Source organism: Mastigoproctus giganteus, chromosome 12 (assembly GCF_048544385.1).
Source record: "Mastigoproctus giganteus isolate SK-2022 chromosome 12, ASM4854438v1, whole genome shotgun sequence".
NCBI classification, from domain to species: domain Eukaryota; kingdom Metazoa; phylum Arthropoda; class Arachnida; order Uropygi; family Thelyphonidae; genus Mastigoproctus; species Mastigoproctus giganteus.
In genome coordinates, this window is record NC_143586.1 from 12,841,462 (window position 1) to 12,864,169 (window position 22,708).

General features: G+C 37.6%; 1 protein-coding gene across 1 annotated transcript in view; it reads left to right on the forward strand.

The window, feature by feature from the left end:
• Positions 1 to 22,708, forward strand: part of LOC150076707 (uncharacterized) — a 74,990-nt gene that overhangs the window by 37,701 nt on the left and 14,581 nt on the right. The window contains exon 2 of the mRNA XM_090386220.1: positions 13,319 to 13,467. Within this exon, the coding sequence (XP_090242346.1) occupies positions 13,319 to 13,467 (149 nt within the window). The remainder of the gene's footprint in view (positions 1 to 13,318; positions 13,468 to 22,708) is intronic.

Here is a 22,708-nt window from a genome sequence, read left to right on the forward strand (position 1 = left end):
TACCCCCAAAAAAAATAATTAATGAACATCTTTGAACTTAGCACAGAACATAACCCTATCCCAGGACGTCCATCGACGTTAGTGACTGTATGGCATCATCTTTGGTATCCTCGATGACAAAACGAGTCAGTCAGAAAACTTTCAGGGGCACTGTGTATCGGTTATGGGAATACACAAAGCATTTTGAAACAACATTTAGAAATGACACGTGCATGTTTATGTTGCATCTCTCGCTTCCTTACAAAGGAAAGTTAGAATTATCATTTCTAAAACCCCAATAAATGTCATAAAAATGATTTATTAAGCATAATAATCACTGGAGATGAGTGTTTGATCCAGAAACTGGAGAAATACAATCATAAATTGGGTCAAAAATTACCTGATTCCAAACCTCTCCTTACCCTTGCATTATCATGATGCTCCTGTACCATGACAATGAAATGGTGAGGAAACACTCCAAGCGTTTCGAATGAAAACAGTCCCCGCTTTCCCTATAACCCAGATTTTCCTCTCGTGACTAGTTTCTATTTCCTAAGCTTAGGGATAAAACAAGATGTCGCTGTCCTCCTGGACACTGAGCAAATAAGATCCACTCAAAATCTTAAATCGTCTCCCACAAAAATAGCTCCTCTGAAGTATTTAGGATATTAGAAGTGTTCAGAATATTGGTTGAACAAATGGGAGAAGTGTAGTGAACTAGATGAGAGATATGTCGAAAAGAAATAACCATCAGAAGTTCAATAAAACATTTTATATTTTAATTTAATTTGTCTCAATATTTTGATCATTACTTGTCACTGGGATTCTTCCTCTTACTCAGACGCACATGAGGGGGAACAAATTCACACTGAAGAAGGATGGTTGCAAAATAGATGTGCCAAAGTTTGCCTTCAGCCAGTGGGTGGTTGATTGTTGGAATAAACTTGCATCTCTCGTTGTGGAAGTCGATAGTTTGAATAAATTCAAAGAAGAACGAGACAAACTAATGGAATGAACAGGTGATGTGGGAAGGTTTTTTTTTTTTTTTTTGGTTGATGCATATATCATCAAAGATTACAAATTAAAATCAATTAAACAAATATGTTCTTCTGTTCTTCACAGGAATCAAGGTTTTGAATATCATTGGTGAGTGAAAAAATTAGCCATCGCACTTAGCACTACTAACTGTTATTTTTCCACTTTAATAGCTTTTATTCGCACTGTAGCCGAGCATTTCGTGGTTCCTCGCAGGATAGTCAATTTTTTCATCCAGCAAAATACAGTAATTTACAATCATATTCTAAACAGCTTGACCTTACCTACTGACAGTTTCGGTGACCTCTCGTTTACTAACTGCACACCTTCCTTTGCATTTTAAAGAATGAACAAAGGTTTTCATTTCGGTAGAAAATTCAGACCTTGATTTCGACCATGTGATGCTCCACTCCTTAACTGCAGAATTTTCCGAAATTTTTGATCTAATTAACTATAGAAATTCGATGCAAAAGTTAACTGTTGTTTATTATTTATTCAGTTCAATTAACCAACCCCTAAAGTGCTCAAAAGAGTCAATCTCCTTTGTATAAGTTTATAGATTCAGCAGTTAATTCATTTTGGTTATCTAGATAATTAATATTAGTATTAGTAGTGGCAGACGGTACAAGAAAGCAAGCTTACAGAGTATAAGACGAAAAAAAAAAAAAAAAAAGAAAAAAAGAAAAACAACCCGCCTCACCGTCCATCCCCTCCAAGAATTTGTCTAGTTCTTCACTGAATTCATTCAAACCATCCACCTCCAACTTCCAACACCAGATGGAAGTTTGTTCCAACAATAAACCACCCCACTGGATGACTAAAGGCAAACTTCTGCACTTTTTTCCAACAACCATCCTTCAATTTGAATTTATGTCCCCTCACGTGTGTATTATTATTATTATTAGGGTTACCCGTAATTGATTACATAAACCTGCATTTGTGTCTGTAAAATGCCTATGTTCTCTGGTCGATTTGCCTGTTTTGCTGGACGAAAAAACCCGTTTCTGGGGGGAGAACCTTGGTCTACGCCTGAGACCGACTAACTCGGCCAAGGAGTGAAAAAAGCCCATTAAAGTTCCTCGCATCATCGACGGGATTCGAACCAGGGTCTTTTCCACCCGGTGTGGGGAAGACGGTGGCGATACCACTGTGTAACACGCGCACTCCCCCTCACGTGTGTAGTCTCAAACAAGAGGAAAAATGCCTACTCAATCCATTCAAGGCTTTAAATATATTAAGCTTACTCAATCCATTCAAGACCTTAAACACCTCAATCAGATCTTCTTGCCGGTGCCTAGTCTCCAGATGCTGCAACAAGAGGAAAAATGCCATCAACGTTGAGTTTACTCAATCCATTAAAAGCCTTAAACATCTCAATCAGATCTTCTCGCCGGTGCCTAGTTTCCAGATGCTGCAATTTACAGAACTGAAGCCTTTCTTAGTAAGAGCACGTATTGTATGATGACACTTCAACGTTAGTTCAACTCCTTCGTGATACTCTGTGGCAAATAAAGGATGTATTCACCACAGAAATGAGTGCAGTGTGTACGTTGCTGTTGTTTAGTTATTTCTGACCACTTTGCTACCAGGAAGCAACGATGACGGAGGCTGCTTCCTAGAAGTGGGTTATGGGGTTAGGGACATCGACCACTACATAAGTTGTGCGATCGGAAACGTATGCCACCAGAAAAAAAAGGATGCTCCAATATAAACTATGGCGCTGATATACTGACTTTCCTGTTTGTGTTTGAGGCAAAGCAACTAAAGTTAGAGGCATCAATAGAACTTATTAACTGCGTGTATTATAAGATTGGTTTCCTCAGTTTCCGAGGAAAATATTGTGAAGGCGAGAACCGACTCCTATAAAAACTCCTCTCACCTTGACGAGATTTGAAAGAGGCCCTTTCTACACGGTATAAAGCGAGATTGATTAGCCACCGTACTTCCTGTTAGGGTATCGGCCACCTTAAAGCAATCACAGTGAACCAACTTCCTCTGGTCATCTCAACATATTAGAGTATAAAATGAAATTTAATCCATTCCACTGGCAGCAAGATTAACACTTCCTCAGTTAAAAATTTATCAGTAGAAGTTTTTACATTTATCCTTATTTCAAGTCCATTCTGTTATTTCTCTCTTTTGTTTTAGGAGGGACTATGCCTGGCATTTGTGAATTATGAAAAGGCATTTGACTCCATACAGCATAAGACAATGTTTCGGGCACTGGAAAGACAAGGCATTGATACCCCATAAATTATGATTTTGAAGAAGATATATGAGAACGCTACCTCCTTTATTAGACTAGACAAAGACAGTGACAAATTTAAAATTGAGAAAGGAGTTCGACAAGGAGACACAATATCTCCAAAGTTGTTAACTGCTGCCCTTGAAGAAGCTTTTAGAATATTGGACTGGTCGCAGAAAATAGTCAATGTTAATGGACAGTATCTAAACCATTTACGATTTGCAGATGACATTGTGATTATAACCCAAGATCCCGAAGAATTAGAGGAAAATCTTAATCAGCTATGCAGGATCAGTAAGGATTTCGGGCTAAAGATGAATATAGTTAAAAACAAAAGTATTGATGAACACTTATGCTATAGGAAGGGATATAATCATTGAAGGAGCAGAAATTGAAAAAGTGGATTCATATATTTATCTGGGACAAGTCATTAGCTGTAATAATGATAATTGGCAGGAAGTAAAAAGAAGAATAAATTTCCGATGGATAGCGTTCAGGAAGTATACTCACATACTGAGGAAATATCTCAATTTGTCTGAAACGTAAAAAAATGAACCAATGTATACTCCCCATGATGACTTATTGAAGTGAAACTTCATCACTCACCAAAAGAATGTAAGAGAAACTGAAAACTATACAGCGAAAAATGGAACAGATTATATTAGGAACCAGACGTTAGATAAGAAGAGAAACACATGGATTAGGCAGCAATGTCAAGTAAAGGGCGTTCTTATCAAAACTAAACAACTGAAATGGACTTGGGCAGGACGCATAGCTCCTAGTCCATCTGGACTAAGAAAATAACAGAACGGTACCCAAGAGGAGCTAAAAGAAAACCTTGAAGACAACAAGGGAGATAGACAGATGAAATTCAAGTTTGTGGGCAGTAAATGGATGGCCATTGCCATCCATTTACTGCTCACAGTTTTCAAATTTTCACCTTATTTAGGACATTTTCGGACCTTTATACTGTATTAGCATTAGCATTGCTCGTGGAAAGTGGTGTAAGAAAGCAAGCTTATACAGCATTAGCAAAAAAAAAAAAAAAAAAAAAAAAATTTGAATCAAGCCCACTCACCCAAGTGCCTAATCTGAGTAACAGGAAGAATCCCATCGGCTTGCTCAAACCATTCAAAGCCCTACACACATAAAAAGTCCATAAAAATGTACTCAGGTTCTAATACCTTTCGTGTTTGGGGTTTTCATAAAAAAATTATTTCTTTTGGTTTCCTCCCTTTGCTCTACGCTTTTCCTGGCAGGCTGACTATCACAAATATGGCATCTGTCGCTTCATGGATTCTACGAGGTTTTGAAGCCGTGGGAAGGTTGTCACGTACCTCGATCTGCAGACCGCATTTGATGCCATTTGGACACTTGCTCTAGTGTACCTCTTCGAGGTCTATTTCAAAATTCATGGCGACCTTCTCTGGCTACTACAGGCTGCCCTACATAAAAGAACCATAATACTCAAGCATAATCCCTTAAGGAGACCGAGATCAATAACGCTAAATTCCCCAAGGTGTTATCCCCCTAGTTTCGTCATGGCCTTGCTTGTTCCTTTTGTCATCAGTAGATGTGATATAATCACTTATGCTGCCAATGCAAAGTTACTCACGAGAATTGCTTCTGGGGATGATCCTCTCAACGTCAGAGGTGTATCAACCAGAAGTCAACTAATCTTGTAAAATATCTGTGTCTCTTCGACCTGTCCATAAATCTGACAAAACCTGCAAATAATATTCTCAGGAAATATGTCTGTGCGGTAGCACATCGGTATCGTCACCGTCCTCCTCACACCGGGTGGAAAAGGCCCGAGTTCGAATCCCGTCGATGAATTTTTTCACTCCATGACTGAGTTAGTCGGTCTCAAGTGTAAATAGCAAGGTTTTTTTCCCAGAAACTGTGGTTTTTCATCCAGCGAAACAGGCAAATGGACCAGAGAACACACGCAATTTACAGGCACATTACATAAATGTGTATATAGAATAAATTCTTGGGAACTCTTATAAAATAATTTGAATTGTTAGGAAATATACCACTATCCAATTTCATTTCTTCAATATGTAGAACCCTCATAAAGGTCGTTTCATCTCACTGTGACCTTGAATTAATTTTCGACTCCAAGCTCTTGTTCCATCAACATGTATAACTTCTCGCAAAATGTGCTCATCTTCGCTGGAGGGTGAAAAATTAACTTATTCGTGGAAGATTCTCTTCTGTTGCCAGTATATGTTTTGTCACCAACACCTTCCCATGGGTTCTGTATGTCCACAGTTCCCCACCACATTTAAAACTCTTCACCGCTAAACATTGGCTCTTGAAGTGGATGGTATGGAAATGTCACCTTCCCCCAAGCAATTCACTAAGACCGTACCTTAGGTACGGCCATTTCGGTCTGTTCAGTAGCGATCAGGGAGAGGCGCTCTCCCTGATCGCCACTGAGCAGACTTTGTGTGCGCATGCCAGTACTTGTAGAGCTAGTGTTGAGTGAAGAGAGTTTTTTTTTAGCCGCCTGTCACTGACAATCGTTTTGAAGCATCATGTCGGACATACAGATTGAATAGCGATATGTGATTCGTTATTGTGTCAGACGGGGCTTAAATGCATCGGAAACAGTTAGAGAGATGAATGCAGCGTATGGTAATGAGTGTCTTGGTAGGATGACCATATTCCGGTGTGACTGAACTTTCTGGTGTAAAGTGGTTTCTCCATCAAGACAATGGCAAGCCCCATACGGCTAATATTGTGCAGGCAGTGATCACTGCCATAGGTGCCGAGGTTCTGCCACATCACCCTTATTCACCGAGCTTAGCCACATGTGATTTCTTCCTGTTTCCACGTCAAAAGAAAGCTCTGAAAGGCAAGCGTTTCGCATTCGATACAACGATACTTTACTATCCCTTGAACTTTACACACTTTAGTGTATAAAGTTCAAGGGCGAATATTTCGAGAAGGACAGTGCCTGTATTGTAGCTAGAGCTTTTGCCGCCCTGGGCAGTCCCTGAGTTTGCCGCCCCTCTCAATACACACCAAAAATACTACAAAAAGTCAAAACGATGAATAGGGAAATAAATTAAAACGCTATGTTTATTTTTGAAGTAAAACTTCAAAACCGCGGTATAAGCAATAAACTAATAAAGCAATCGCCGTGCCATGCGTTTTATGTTTTATTTTTCAGAATTTGAATTAGTATTAGTATTAGTAATGGCCGCATGGTGCAAGAAAGCCTATGGCTTATGATGCACCAGCCAAAAAAAAAAAAAAAAAAACCGAATAAAAGAATGATAAAAAAAACTAATAATTAATAATAATAAAAGGAAATTAAACCTATCATCCTATGCGTTACCCTCACCCGAAGGTACTGTCCAGATGACCTTTAAATTTCCCCAAACTGTCAGTCTCTACCACCCATGTAGGCAACTTATTCCAGTAATTTATAACTCGCTGGCTAAAATAAAACTTCCTGCAATCCAATCTAAACATTTCCCCCGTAACTTGAATTTATGTCCCCTAGTTCTAGCATCATTTATAATTTTGAAAATTTCGTCCTCATTCATTTTACTGATGCCTCTCAGAGACTTAAATACCTCAGTCAAATCTCCTCAAGGACGCCCTGCTGTCGATCTCACCAGGCGAGTTACCCGTCTTTGCACCCTTTCAAGAAGCTCGATGTCTTTCTTTAGGTGCGGTCTCCATACTTGAACACATTATTCCAAGTGTGGTCTAACAAAAGCCTTATATAATGGGATTATCACGTCCCTATCTCTACTTGCAAAAGTTCGATAGATCATCGACAGGACACCATGGGCCTTCCTTGCAACCTCAATGCTAAGAGAATTTCATGTCTGACCGTATCGTAACACCCAAGTCCCTTTCCTCCAGTACTGGGTTTAGTTGAACTCCACCAAGTGAATAAGTTATTTTGGGATTACTGTTTCCCACCTGTAATACCTTACACTTTGTTGGATTAAAGCAAAGCATAGCTGCCATTTTTCTGACCATTCCTGAAGTCTATCTAGGCCTCTGAAGAAGTTCAGCTTGACAGTGATCATTAACTACTCTACCAATTTTAACATCATCTGCAAATTTAGACATCACGCCCTCTATCCCTTCATCAATGTCGTTTATGAAAATCAAAAACAGTGGTCCTAATACTGAACTATTATAGTATGATAGGGAAAATTATATGATATTATAATTTGAGTATTTTTTAATTGCCCTGGGCGTCATCAATCCTAGTTACACCAATATCCTCCAGTTAAATATTTTAGCGCTATACGCTTATTTTATTGTATAATTTTTTTTTATTATACTAAGGAGAAAATAGATTACAGTATCTATTTTTGCGTCATTCACCATTTCAGTTTACGTTTATGCTACCATAATTATAGGCCCAACAAACAGTACCTACTAAAAATCAAAGGAAAATATACGCCAATCTTCCAAAATGAGACAACCAAAAATTAATGAAAAGACCGGTGTGTGGCGCTATACTCCTATCATTAAAGTACAAAATTTGCTAGAATAACTCTGATGAAATGTAATGAATCTTCATTTGTGATGGCGTCAATTATTTCTAGGCAAGAACGCAGCGAAATGGCCGTGCGTATTAATATTTGAAAATATGTTGCGTCGTTATCGCGATGGAAATGATGTTAAGAAAAATATCTGTCTTCCTGTCGGTCCATATCTGTGACAGAATAAAAGGATGCCTTCAGAGGCAACGTGATCTGGCGTCAAGCCAGGTAGTGCCGCACAAAGGCGCAGCGTTGCAGGACAGCAGTGCCACCATGCGACTCTATGGGCAGTGAAAGAATTTGGTATCGGCAAACGTTTCCTTCCCACATCATAAAAGTTATTTATAGTGGATTTTCTTTCCTGTGCCTGCTATTGGCTGCCACTGACCCAAGTTGGAAAACCGGAGCTCCTGACATTCATCTTCACGTTGATAGCGAACTTTCTACCCAGACCGATAAGTAAAAGACAATAAATTACCACCTAAAACATACACACAGCCAATAACGCTGGGTAAATATGCGAAAGGACTGTTGCCACTATTTTTAAAACAAATATCTCGGTTTCATTGGAACATTAAAATATCGTAGATTGACGTGACTTTTGGTTTTCGTCAACAGGGCTGCCACCTCGTGGAGACCTTGAAATCTCCCTCACCGCATGAGCTTCATTCATCGATTAGGTATATCATAAGTGCCAAGTGCAGTTGACGACCATAGAATGACGTCATACAGACGCTGTAGATGAGATGTCATTTTTCATCTTCCCTCCTTTATGTTCTGCGCAAGTCAAACAGCATCTCCACTTGCTCCGACGTCTTACAGTTCAATTAAACTCTCTATCGGCGATAATTTAGAGAGCGAATTGCTCTTAGATTGATAATTCGATTGATCAACTCAAATATCGCCTGCGTCGGACATCAAATAGTGTCAAAAATACAGGAAAGTGCAAGGAATATTTCATCTAACATTGCCCAACATCTACCATTCACATCATTTCGTTGAACTGCCAGAAAAAGCACTTTTCACCTGCTCTAAACATAAGACCGAATCACGTTACAAGTACGTACCAATTACATGATTAGGGACACAAAAATAATTAATGAAAGCTTTCCACCACCTGCTACGAGATTTATTTTTCCTCACTCGTGAATAATTTGCTAGCGTCATAAAACGTTTAAGTTATTAAAGTATTTCTTTTGTTGATTTTGAAAATAACTACAGAACTGGTTAAAAAAGTGTGCTGAGCTTGAAATGAAAGCAGGCCCTGCAAAGTGAGGTCCTAACACAATAATACGGTGATGTTTGATTTTTATTATTAATGCGCAAGTTGTAGGATTTTCGGAGCATCAGCGACTAAGGCCTATTGCTCCGTGCGTATTGGCTATAAATTGAATGTGTTCTGAGGTCGATTATCTGTTTACTGGAGATAAAACCCGATTTTCCGGAAGAAAAAAACCATACTACCTGGTCTGAGACCGACTAACTCAGCCACATTGTGAAAAAGACCAATAAAAATTGCTCACATCATTGACGAGACTCGAACTCAGGTCTTTTCCACCCGTTGTGGGGAGGGGGGGAGACGGCGATTCTACCAACTGTACTACCCACGATGTAGTGCGTAAGGATGCACTTAATAATGAATAATAATTCTAGTATAAACGGATTTAGCTTATTATATACAACGTGTCCCCAAAGATGATAAATCTTCCAAGATGATGTGCCAAATCCAAATAAGAAGGCACTGGACACTGCTTACCCTTAAACAGCGTTGCGAAGTTTTACGGAAGTAATTTAAAGAAATCATGTAACGCACTTACTAGTAATTTCATGATATCAAAATAGAATAGCACACCATTTTAATTCTTTTCATTCTCAGTATTAGAGCCAATTCAATCAAGTCCTTGTTTATACTCCGGCACGACCACCAGAATTTACAATAAATAATCAATCAATACAAACGATAATCATATTTTAGCAGTCACGGGCTTGAACCCCGGTCTACTCAAAGAGCGTGTGCTATTGCACCGCTCTCCTGTCCACTTGGCTACGTCACTGTTATGTTGCTGGATCTTGATTAAGCCAATCCAATCAATATCCAACAACATAACAGTGGAAGTGTTTCCCCTCCCCTTTAATCGGTGCCCTCTTACAACCTCTTTGATGCATTTAATAATGAATAATAATTCTAGTGTGAATGGATTTAGCTTATTGTATACAGCGTATCCCCAAAGTATAAGAGTTGAAGGGCAATAAATCTTCCACGGGCAGTTAGCATGATGTTAAAGCAAGTTAGTTAATGTAAGCAGTACGTTACATTTAAACCGTATTAGCAAATGGTAATCATTCATGATTTGTTACCAAGAAAAAAGTGCAAAAATAAACGACTTTTATACGCGAAGACATTTTGTTTCTACGCATCCACCATATTACCATTCATTCCTCCAACTCGCGCATGGCAACGAACATATCTACTGCTTCAGCTACAATATATATATATATATCTGATAATTAAAATAAATATGATATTTAAAATAAAAACATCAGCCAGTAGTACGGCAATAATGCAGAGCGAAACGAAACGTAAAATAATAAAAAAATAAACAAACAGGGAAGGGAAAGTAGCGGTAGTAGGACAAAAGGTAGTCGATAATTCCCTATATAATTTAGTCAATTATGTCATAAAACCAAATTAATAAAACATGATATAAATTTAAAATAATGCCAATTATACATAATTTAGCGGAACCCCCTCGAAAGGTACCATTTCCAAAAGACGTGAAATATCACCAAAAAAGGGTTAAAGAAACTACCAAAAAACTAAAATATCAAAATAATAGACTGACCATCATGCCCCATATCGACAGAGGACCACGAGGCCAATAATGGTCATGGAATCGCTGCATTTCAATCGTCATACAAATCATCGCAAGGGCGGAAATATCGAAGAACCAAACCACACCTCCATTCTCCGATAGATCAACCAATGCAGAGGATTTGCATGGCGGTGGTCCTTATGCAGCGAAAAATAATCTATAGAACAGACAGCACTCTAGATCAGAGCCACACCACTGACATAATGCAAGCTTAACCAGCTTATATCCTCTGCATTGGTTGATCTATCGGAGAATGGAGGTGTGGTTTGGTTCTTCGATATTTCCGCCCTTGCGATGATTTGTATGACGATTGAAATGCAGCGATTCCATGACCATTATTGGCCTCGTGGTCCTCTGTCGATATGGGGCATGATGGTCAGTCTATTATTTTGATATTTTAGTTTTTTGGTAGTTTCTTTAACCCTTTTTTGGTGATATTTCACGTCTTTTGGAAATGGTACCTTTCGAGGGGGTTCCGCTAAATTATGTATAATTGGCATTATTTTAAATTTATATCATGTTTTATTAATTTGGTTTTATGACATAATTGACTAAATTATATAGGGAATTATCGACTACCTTTTGTCCTACTACCGCTACTTTCCCTTCCCTGTTTGTTTATTTTTTTATTATTTTACGTTTCGTTTCGCTCTGCATTATTGCCGTACTACTGGCTGATGTTTTTATTTTAAATATCATATTTATTTTAATTATCAGATATAATTAGGCATCATGTGGAGGATGTGCATTTGCTGCCTCTAATGATAGCTACATAGCCATATTTATTTATTTTTATTACTTTTGCCTAACTTTTATCTCACATAATATATATATATATATATAATGTGTCCCTATGTAATATGCACGGAAAAAATATAATAATAATTATCGAATTTATATTGGTCAGATTTTAATGAAATTTAGGAATGCTCGGCGTATCGTTTTAGCACAGATATATATAAAATTTCATGAAAATGTATCTACTGAGAGTTAAGTTATTACATGCGGACGGACTGGCCACTTTTAATGAAATCTGGGATGGCTCGACAAATCTTTATAAAAGACCCAAATATAAAATTTCATTAAAGTACGCTAGGATCTGAGTTACTACAGGTGGACTGATATTGGTGAAGACAACAGGTGCATTACATACACTAACGGGCCTAAAACTGTCTGCGTCTGTGTTTATTTATTTTATGTATTTTATTATCTTTTTAAGGCAGATGCCGCTCTTTGAAGTACAGGCTGAATAATAATTAATAATATTATCTATATACTCAACGAAATAAAAAAAACAAAACGTATTTTGGGGGTTTTAGTCTGGGGAAAAGAAAAATGGGACATATATTTACCTCCAGGGAGAGCTCCTTGGCGACAGTAACAAACGTAAGGGGAAGATTGCGATCGGCCATATGGAGTTGGACGGTCTGCGATCGCAATCGCGGCCTGTCCAACTCCATATGACTACAGTCATGCTGTCTGTTTTGACACGGACTCGTTGGGATTTGACATTCCAACGAGTCCTCAAGGCAGCTAAATCGCATTTTCTCACCCCTCCTAGATACTTTTTAATATATCCCGGGACCACAGTCACTCCTCTACTAGGAGGCTGAATATCACAAACACTCTTAGAATAGCAAGGCGTTAAAATATTTATTTGGACACCTCAGGCTGATTAAGTTAAAATATTATGGAGTACATTTCCATGACAACGAATATCACTGTAACAAAAATATTTCCCATATTATTAATCCTGTTTTCGTTTGAAATAGTCCTGATGCAAATTCAAAAGTAACTAATTATTCACAGAATTTGTGCTGTATTCTTTTAAATTTAAAATGGGTCCCTTGAAAGTGGCAAAAGAAATTGGTACACCCTTTAATTCAACTTTACCTCTTTCTTAAATTACACTTTTGGATTGCAACTAAAGCAAGAAGCAGAATATATTTAGAAATATTAATACCTAATATTTCTGAATGTGTTCTTCGTGAATATTATATAGTATTTATTCTTATACAGTTATGCTTTCAAAATGATTTGTAGAAATATATTTACTTTTGTCTTACGTACTTCGTCATTTTATATATTTATTTTATTGATTTTAAAGTCGTTAAGTTAAATAAAATTTCGAAAATTAATAATGATGAAAAGTGTAGCAGAACTTATATGATTAAATTATGGTTCTTTTAAATGTATTTTAAATGTATTCTGTGAATGTATTTTCTTTTTTTAATTTTCTAAATCAATCATAGAGTCGCTGCGCCCTCTAACGTTCGTCATAACGTGATTTTGCTATACAGTTATGTTGTTTCCAAATTTCTAGATACAGAAAGATAACTACTTACCTTCGTACTAATCTAATTTTGAAAACGAAAATTAATGTAAAATGTACTGTATATTTATTCAAGCAAGTGGGCAGAATCACAATTGTGAATAAGTCAGACAATATCCTTTCCGAGGTAAATTTGTCAATTTGTCAAGACAATGCTACTAATTAGATTTATCTTGCATTGTGCAAATGTTGCACGATAAAATTAATTCCTATAATTTACGTCTTTTCGCCTTCATGTAAATTTATTAGGCTTCGTTAATTTTATTGACTATAAGTGCTATTTACGATCAGCTTTCAACGTTATTACCTTTCCTTTAATAGAACTTTTCTTTTCCAGATGCGCCCATGTTACGGATATAGGCTTAGGTTATCTTTCAACTATGGCCAACTTGAGCGCCCTCTACTTACGTTGGTGCTCGCAAATACGTGACTATGGAATCAAACATTTGTGTAATATGAGGAATTTGCAAGTGCTTTCTCTTGCGGGTAAGTTTTTAAAACAACTGAATTATTTTATCAAGAAAGTTCAGAAAATAATTTAGAACATATATTTAATATATAAATTGCGATCAACAGTGTAATACACATATTCATCATCATCATCATCATCAGCCATTTTCAATCCACTGCAGGATGAAGGCCTCTCCAGCAACTTTCCAGTTCCTTCTGTTTTGAGCACTGGCCATCCATTTACTACCCAAAAACTCATGAATTTCATCTATCCATCTCCGCCTTTGTCTTCCATTCTGTTATTTTCTTAGTCCATCTGTCATCATGTCTTCGAGCTATGTGTCCTGCCCAAGACCCATTTTAGTTCTTTAGTTTTGATAAGAATGTCCTTTACTTGAGTTTGCTGCCTAATCCATGTGTTTCTCTTCTTATCTAACAGTCTGATTCCCAATATAATTCGTTCCATTCTTCGCTGTATAGTTCTCAGCTTCTCTTCCATTCTTTTGGTGAGTGCCCAAGTTTCACTTCCATAAGTCATGGTGGGGAGTATACATTGGTTCATTATTTTACGTTTCAGACAAACTGGGATATTGCTCTTCAGTATGTGACTATATTTCCTGAATGCTATCCATCCAAAATTTATTCTTCTCTTGACTTCCAGCCATTTATCATTATTACAGCTAATAACTTGTCCCAGATAAGTATATGACTCCACCTTTTCAATTACTGCTCCTTCAATCATTATTACCCTTTCCGTGGCATACTTGTTCATCATTACTTTTGTTTTAGCCATATTCATCTTTAGTCCAAAATCCTTACTAACTGTGCATAACTGATTAAGATTTTCCTCTAATTCTTTGGGATCGTGGCTTATAACCACAATGTCATCTGCAAACCGTAAATGGTTTAGGTACTCTCCGTTCACATTGACTCCTTTCTGCGACCAGTCTAATCTTCTGAAAGCTTCCTCAAGGGCAGCAGTAAACAGCTTCGGAGATATTGTGTCTCCTTGTCGAACTCCTTTCTCGATTTTAAATTTGCTACTGTCTTTGTCTAGTCTAATAAAGGAAGTAGCACTCTCATATATTTTCTTCAAAATCATAATATATGGGGTATCTATGCCTTGTCTTTCCAGTGCCCGAAACATTGCCTTATGCTGTATGGAGTCAAATGCCTTTTCATAATCCACAAATGCCAGGCATAATGGTGTTTTATATTCATTTGCTTTCTCCATTAGCTGTGATATTACGTGAAGGTGATCCATAGTTGAGAATCCTGTCCTAAAGCCAGCTTGCTCTTTCGGTTGATTCTCATCAAGTATTCTTTCTAATCTGTTAGTAATGACCCTTGTGAACAACTTGTAGATGTGGGATAACAAGCTAATTGGTCTATAATTTCCAATTTCTGATTTATCTCCTTTCTTATGCAGCAAAACTATGACTGCATTATTCCACTGCTTAGACGTCACACCTTTTCTAATGCACTTTGTGAAGAGCCTTGCCAGTTTTTGTGTTATGTCTCTCCCTCCCAATTTTAACAACTCTACAGTAACTTCATCTTCCCCCGGGGCTTTCCGATTCTTCATTTTCTTCAATGCATGTTCTACCTCATCAGGAAGAATATCGGGTATGTCGTATGTGTTGCTACTTTGCAATCCATCTTCCCCACTGCTGGTATCATTCCCTCGCTCCTTGTATAATTCTCTATAGTAGTCTTCTGCTATTTGAATTATGCCTTCTCTGCTGTTTATAAGTACACCATCGCTATTCTTCAGTTTCAGTATCATTTGTCTTTCTGTATTACTGCTCATGGCTGCTGATTTAAATCCTTTGTTTTCCCTTAATGCTTGTTCTACTTTTCTTGTGTTAAATCTTCTTATGTCCTCTCTGAGTCTCTTTCTAATGGCTTTGCATAACTCAGTATACTCAATTTTCTCCCTGTCAGTGTTTTTCTTGCTCTTCATTTGTCGTCTTCGGTTCATCATGACAAGTGTTTCTTGACTATTTTTTTCTTCTTTGGATTTCTGTTTCCCTATAGGTTTCTTGGGCTTTATCACTTTCAGAAAGTTGTAATATTCCTCGTCGATATCTTGGTCCTGAGCAGTCTGCAGAAGCTCAAACTTGTTTTTAAGTTCCAGTACATACTGCTTTTTCTCCTCCTCTGTTATCTCAAAGACCTTTGTATTATTTACTCGAGTCAGTTTTTTTCCTTTCCTTTCCTACATCTATATCAAGTGTACATCTTACCATTCTGTGATCACTTCCAACATTTACCTTATTCAGGACGGTAACATCATTCACAATATATCTTCTGTTAGTGAGAATGAAGTCGATTTCATTAGTTGTTAATCCATTTGGACTCTTCCAATGCCACTTTCTGTTCACCCTTTTCTTGAAAAAAGTGTTCATTACTGACAGTCCTTGAGATTCTGCAAATTCCACAAGTCTTTCACCTCTTTTATTTCTTTTACCAATTCCAAAGTTTCCTATAGTTCCTCTTTCTGCGCTGTTTTGCCTTTTTCCAACCTTAGCATTGAAATCCCCCATAATAATAGTGTAGTGGGTTTTCTGCTCATCTAGAAGACTCTCAATTTCGGTGTACATTTCTTCAACCTCTTCATCATCATGGCTCGATGTTGGTGCATAAATCATTATAATCTTTAGCTTGTACCTCTTAGAAATCTTGAGTATTAGCCTTGACACCCTTGGTGATGTACTTTTGAATTCCAAAATGTTGTTTTTAAAATCTTTATGGACCAGAAACCCACATAGGGAAACAACTCCACCTTCACTCCTTTAACTAATTTTAGTTAACTATAGTTAACTTTAGTTAACTTTAAATAACTTTAGTTAACTTTAACTAAATACACCTATTAAGTATAGATAAAAATGACCAATATTTAATATCGTTCATTATAGGCTCTCGTGGATAGCAGTTGGTAGAATCACCATCTTTCCTCGTAGAAAAGACCTGATTTCGAATCCTCTGAATGACATGAGGAATTTTTATGGGTCTCTTCACAACGTGGCTAAGTTTACACGGTCTCAGGAGAGCGTCACCGGGTTTTTCGTCTAGCAAACATCAAATAGAACACAACCACAATTTACATTTTACATATGGCGCAATATAGTCTAAGTTGCTGATACGCAACTTAGGCCATATTGTTTATATATTCTGACACTATACAACAGCATAGTTCACCATATATCACAGATAGCTGAATGACAGCAGAGATATTTGAAAATAAAATTATTACCAAATCTTTAAAGATTTTGACCATTGATCATCAAGCCCGTTAAGGAAAAGCATAAGCTGATGCTGATTATTGAAACATTAGGGGTGCAAATGACGACTTAGACAGACTTCAAAGATGGTCTGAATGTGACAGCTATCTTTTAATGCGGCAAAATACAACGTCATACACTTGAGAGAACAGCAACCCCAAGATAACTTATACCCTTTTTGGGGGTTAAATTAAAAACAGTATATACGTATATAAAAACAGAAAGGGGTCTGATAGTGATATGGACGAATATAAAGTTCTCTGAGCAATGTAGACAGATAATTAAGGAAACCCCATGTCCTATCGATGACTTATTGAACATTTTCTCATATAAGGCAAGTATAAGACCGCACTTGGAATACCTCACCTAAAAAAGAATGAAAACCTCACCTAAAAAAAAGAAAGATATTGCGCTTCTTGCAAGAGTGTGCAAAAACGGACAGCCCGCATCGTGAGATGTGGAAAATTAGCTTTTCTTTTAGTCAGCGAGTTGCTCATTACTGGAACTCGTTACCTCCCCAGATAGTTCAGGCTGACAGCTCAAAAGAAAAAAATACTAATACTGACCAATGGAATAATTACCATCTTGTCCCTACTGGAAAATATTGTATATCATTGGCAAAAATCCCATGAGCTGTCCTAGCAGCCTGTTTTAACTGCGCAGAAAACGTCATGTCGAACACTTAGTCGGACGCTTATTATCTAGGTGTTTTTAAAATCCACCAGATTCTAATAAACATCTATTGAGTTCTTTACTCATAGATACAGTTACCCTGACAGATGCTGTCCGACTAACAGCAAAAATAATCCTTGAATATTTTCCTTCTTCTTTTACTCTTGAATTTATCGACTGCCTTTGTTATCGCATTGATTACCATTGTCGGGATTATGAAAATCTTTGCATGAGATTTCCACGATCTCAGTTTGCAAATTCAAGTATTTACTGAGTCGTTTCAGTTAAATTACGATATTTACAAATCTACTTATTTTCTCCCACTTAGTATATTTAAAAAGTAAGTTTTACCTTTGGCATTGATTGTATCGTTTTGTGATCTATTATAATTTAATGTAATCTTAGCTGTTATAAATTAAGAATTGGAAGGCAGTAGTCTCGTTCCTCAGATTGGATGGCGTAATAGCTTGATTGTTATTGGAGAATTATATTCAAGGCGTGAATAAAAAGTTCTCGACTATATTTTTAAAACTTCGACGCTTCATATACCAAGTGCAGCAGTTTTTGAACACTGTTGGAATAATCTCTTTCTTCCTTCCAACCTCCCCTTTTTTTTTACCCTTCAACACTTTTTGCGAGAAATCTGCGCCCTTCCAGTGCAAATTTGAGTTTTCTGAAGAAGAAAAAATATGGAAAAGGAGGGATTACAGCCAAAAACTGTTCAACATTCAAGTTGGCGGAGCAGGTCCATTCGAATGGCAGTAGTAAGTTAAGCGTACATCAAGTTGTTCCACAGCGACAAACTTTCACGAAATATCTAAAAAATGACTGGATCTCTAAAATTCTTGACATTTCAAAAATCCAGGAAAAGTTGCACGCGATACTCAAGGAGATAAAAAAATATATATACTGGTGTATATATATATTTGAAAAATGCTTTTAATAGTGGCAGCATCGCTGTACCACGTTTCAAAGGGGCTATTTCGGGGCGTCAACATTTTTTAATAGAATTCAAGAATGTTTTGGTTACATCCCACATCGTTTTATGTGTTTGATGAAAACACCTTCAGAAGCTGAACGCTGTTAATACTTATTCTGTGAGACCTTCATAGAATAGCTATGGCTTGCTATTAAAGTGATTAATGCAGATTCAATATAATTAATTTGGTGAAGAAACTGGGAAACAGCAAATTTAAAAAAAAAATTATTGCATGCCTGACGTATCGAATCAATCGAGAATTTTGTAACACTGCATAGCCTGTTTCAACCCATCTCTATGACGCCTTCTATGTTTATCTCCCAAGCGGTTGACGCATTTATGGTAGCAGTGCCTTGATTCATCTCTCCAATAACCTGAACAATGTCAGAAGGAAAACGTTAAAGTGACTGAGGGTAAGGAACACTCCTGAAGGGGACTGGCGCAAACTAAAATAGCTGATGCGCCAAGGAAACCTGTAGACAAACTTGGCCTGATTTAGACCCATAAATCAAAAAACATTGATTAAAACCACTTCGTCTATGGAATGAATTAAATACTGTACATGAAGTCATTGTACATGTCAGGCCTAGCCACTCTGTACGTAGCTGTAAGCAAACTGGGTTTACTAATTAGCGCATCGATCTTAATATTGTTGAGGTACTTTGCCAAGAGTTGCCTTGGTGTTTCATTACTCTAATAATAATAATAATTGCTCTCTAATAATATCTATTATTTCAGTCATTCCGGGTTATTCATTGATCCATAATCCCTTTTCCCTAATTGATGAACACGCTTGGGTACAGTTGGTAGAATCGCCATCCTCCCACACCGGGTGGAAAAGACCTGAGTTCGGGTCCCGTTTATGATGTGAGGAATTTTTATGGGCCTTTTTCCCCAACATGGCTGAGTTAGTGGGTCTCAGGCGATGGTAGAATGGTTTTTTTCTGCCGTAAACTCGGGTTGTTCGTCCAGCAAACAGAAAATCGACCACAGAACATATGCAATTTACAGACAGCATACATGGAACAATATGGCCTTAGTCGCTGATGCTTCTAAAACCCTACAATAACTATGGTCACTTATGATCATGAGCTAAATGCGTGTCCAGCCACCGTTGGCGTGAATCACTGCTCCGACATGAAATGGCTTGTGTCAACAATGTGTTGAAAAGTGACACCAAGAATATTGTACAATTCACATGACCAGGCTGTCTTTAGTTCCTACAGTGACATGGACAGAAGACTGTTTTGACGTTGTGCTGAAAAATGTAAATCAGTACACTGGGAACACGTGACTTGTTTCTCTCCTCTCCCGCGTCCCTCTTTTGAGTTCCTGGCGAGCGAACTATTTTCCAGATGGTATCCGAGATCCGTCACTTCTGTGAAGGTATCCTATTCCCATAGTGCGTTCTTTGCAGTTCTTCGCATGGTGTTGGAGTACGAATGTGCTTGTGATGCGTCTGCATTAAATGCAGAGGTTAACTGTTCCCACGTTTTGCAACGATAGTCATTATACTTGATAGTCAGCTCAAAACGTCCAGCACCTCGTTCCCCATCGTAAATGTTTGTATAGAGATGCTTCTGTTCACGAATTTTTTTTTTTTTTTTCCATTCGTTAATGACCCGAATGACATTATGCTTTGGACAAGCGCAGTTGCCCTTTCCGACGTAGCACCTGCTAAAGATGCACCGATAATCAAACTTCTTCAGAAGTTCGCGAGAACCAGACCACTCTTCCTTTCTTAATAAAATGATTTGGGCACAAGTCAGGTCACACCGCCTTGAAGATTGAGATCTTTCCGTATGGGGGGAGGGGGTCCTCCACTTCAGCTGTTAGTGCCCTACTTGAAAGAGCCAAGTATAAATTTGATATGTTTATTTGCACCCCAATTTTGTTTTTATGAAGCTCTGAAGAACACTGTTCAAATACCAATTCAAAAGCTGTTTTGAGTAAGGGCAAATGGTAAACCTTCATTTTCGCAATTGTCCTATAAACAATGCTTGTTGTTTTTTTCCTTATCAATACTTCATTGCTGACACATTTTTCTGTTCAGAGTATAAATGAACAGTGCACATCTCCTTTCTGACGGAAGCACAGATGATGCATGACGCCAATTGCTTTGTCTCATCTACGGAGTGCTCTCCAACGTTAGTGCGTCTCTTATCTTTCTCTTCGCTTCCTATCTTTTATTATTGCTTTTCAGAATTACAACATTCCCTTAATGTTACCGATTTCCTTTTCTTCTTCATCTCGACTGGACCGCAATATCTTGACTTGCGAAGTTGGTAAAAGATGTAACACAAAGGCAAAACACCACTGCTAGTAGGATCATGCGCTGCTCCAAAGGATGAAATTTAAGTGCACGTCAGAAATACAGTGAAATTGTAACCTACAGTCAGCAAAAAAGAAAAAGAGCTGATGCAGAAAAATCTTCGTATAGGCATCTGATGATCGAGTTGTAGAATAAGAAACAAAGATGTCCGTTGTTTTCTGGAATAAGACTGTTCAATACGACAATATGACTCAAACGCACATGAAATTTAAATAAAAATTCAGAATCTAACACCGACTCTGATAGATCTTATCCATGGAACAGCTTGAACCACAAGGATGGAATTTGAATTTTATGATCCCCATGTTTTCCTTTGCTTGAAAATAATTACAATCGATCAGTTCTGTAAGTCAGCTCTTTCATGCAGTTTTTCTAAGAGAGGACTGTTGAATTTTCACTGGGGAGACCAAGGCCATGAGGTGTTCCTATATCTTTTCTCTAAATTTCAGTTCATATTATCTCTATACAATAAGAGAAATATGCAATCCGTTGAAGCTGTATGCCCTAAAGCGAGTCCACAATAACATTCATAAGCTCATGTGACTTCAATTTATTCATTAAATGACATCTCAGTTGTCGTCAAACAGAGAAAGTCACCTCTAACTACCTTTGACTGATAGACAATTAGTTATTACTGGGATAAAATAAAGGAAGTTACAGAACGAAATCAAACTGCATAGAGGAAGCACATTCATTAAAAACCAGAGGATATGATGATGGTCACTTCTGGCGGCTAATTAATGAAGCAGCACACAGTCCTGTTCTGCTCACAGAATTTTGCTTCTCTTTATCCCAGTTATAGAGGTGAGGATAGTTGGAAATCCAAGTGAAGGAGGAATAAATAAAAATTCCACTCGAAACTGATATATAACCTCTGAAAAATATTACACTGATGGACAAAAAGTTAAGGTAGCCGATTAAGGGCTTTTTTCAGGCAGTAGTCGAGTTAGTTGGTTCGATGGGGGTATCCCATGGTCTTTCATAAAAGAGATCAGGCTTTTCAAATCCTAACCATAGGGCACACGCATACACATAAACGTTATATATCGATTGCACATATCCTTAGTTTCTTCTGCACAAATTTGAAATATTTTTTACTGCTCCAAACCGAACTGAAATTGTACGCTTGGATGAAATAATGGCGAAAATGCAAATGAACTCTTTCGCACATTGTTCAGATATGTAAATAATGATAAATAGTGATGATATAAAATAGTAGTCTGACTGTGCGTCAACCAGTCAGATTGTTCATAGACTATAAGCAGGTATTATCAAAGTTCCAGGGTTCAGTGGCAGAGAAAAAACGTATGAGTGATTCACTGCGGTAGAGAGCGATCGGCATAATTACATCGGGCCAATCACAGGCAGAGATAGCAAGGATCCTAAATGTCCGCCCAAATTGGGAAACAGAAATACTTGAGTAAAGTATAAACTCGGGGAAGAGGAGCTAACGTGGTTCAAGGTGAAAAACTTAGGTTTCCTGATTCTTGGCATGAAATTTTCCATGCATTGTGAACAAGTGACTAGGAGGAACATAGTGACGAATATTGAAATAAATTGCCTCCGAACTCGGCGGAGGCATTGATTCTGGCTAAGTTTGAAGCAGAATTGGATGATTATCTTGTGAAAAACGGGAATTGTATGATTTATAAGGCCTTTTTCTAGTAGGAAGAAGGACGTCATTATCCCTTTTTACAAGATGACGGTTAGACCGCATTTGGATTATTGTATTTGGTTCTGGAGACCACACCTAAAAAAAAAAAAAAAAAAAAACGTAGAACTTCTGGAGACAGTTCAGAGAAGGATGACCAGATTAGTAACGAGTGGAAAGTGATGCATATGAAGAACCATTATTATTATGACTTTTTCTCCTTATGGGATTTTTTCGACCCCATGACGGGTACTGGTACCATTGCATGGGTTGGTTGGTTGTGTCCTGTTACTATTATAATTATTACTGTTTGTCGAATTACTCTCTATCCTACACCTCAATCAAGGCACCTTCGAGGT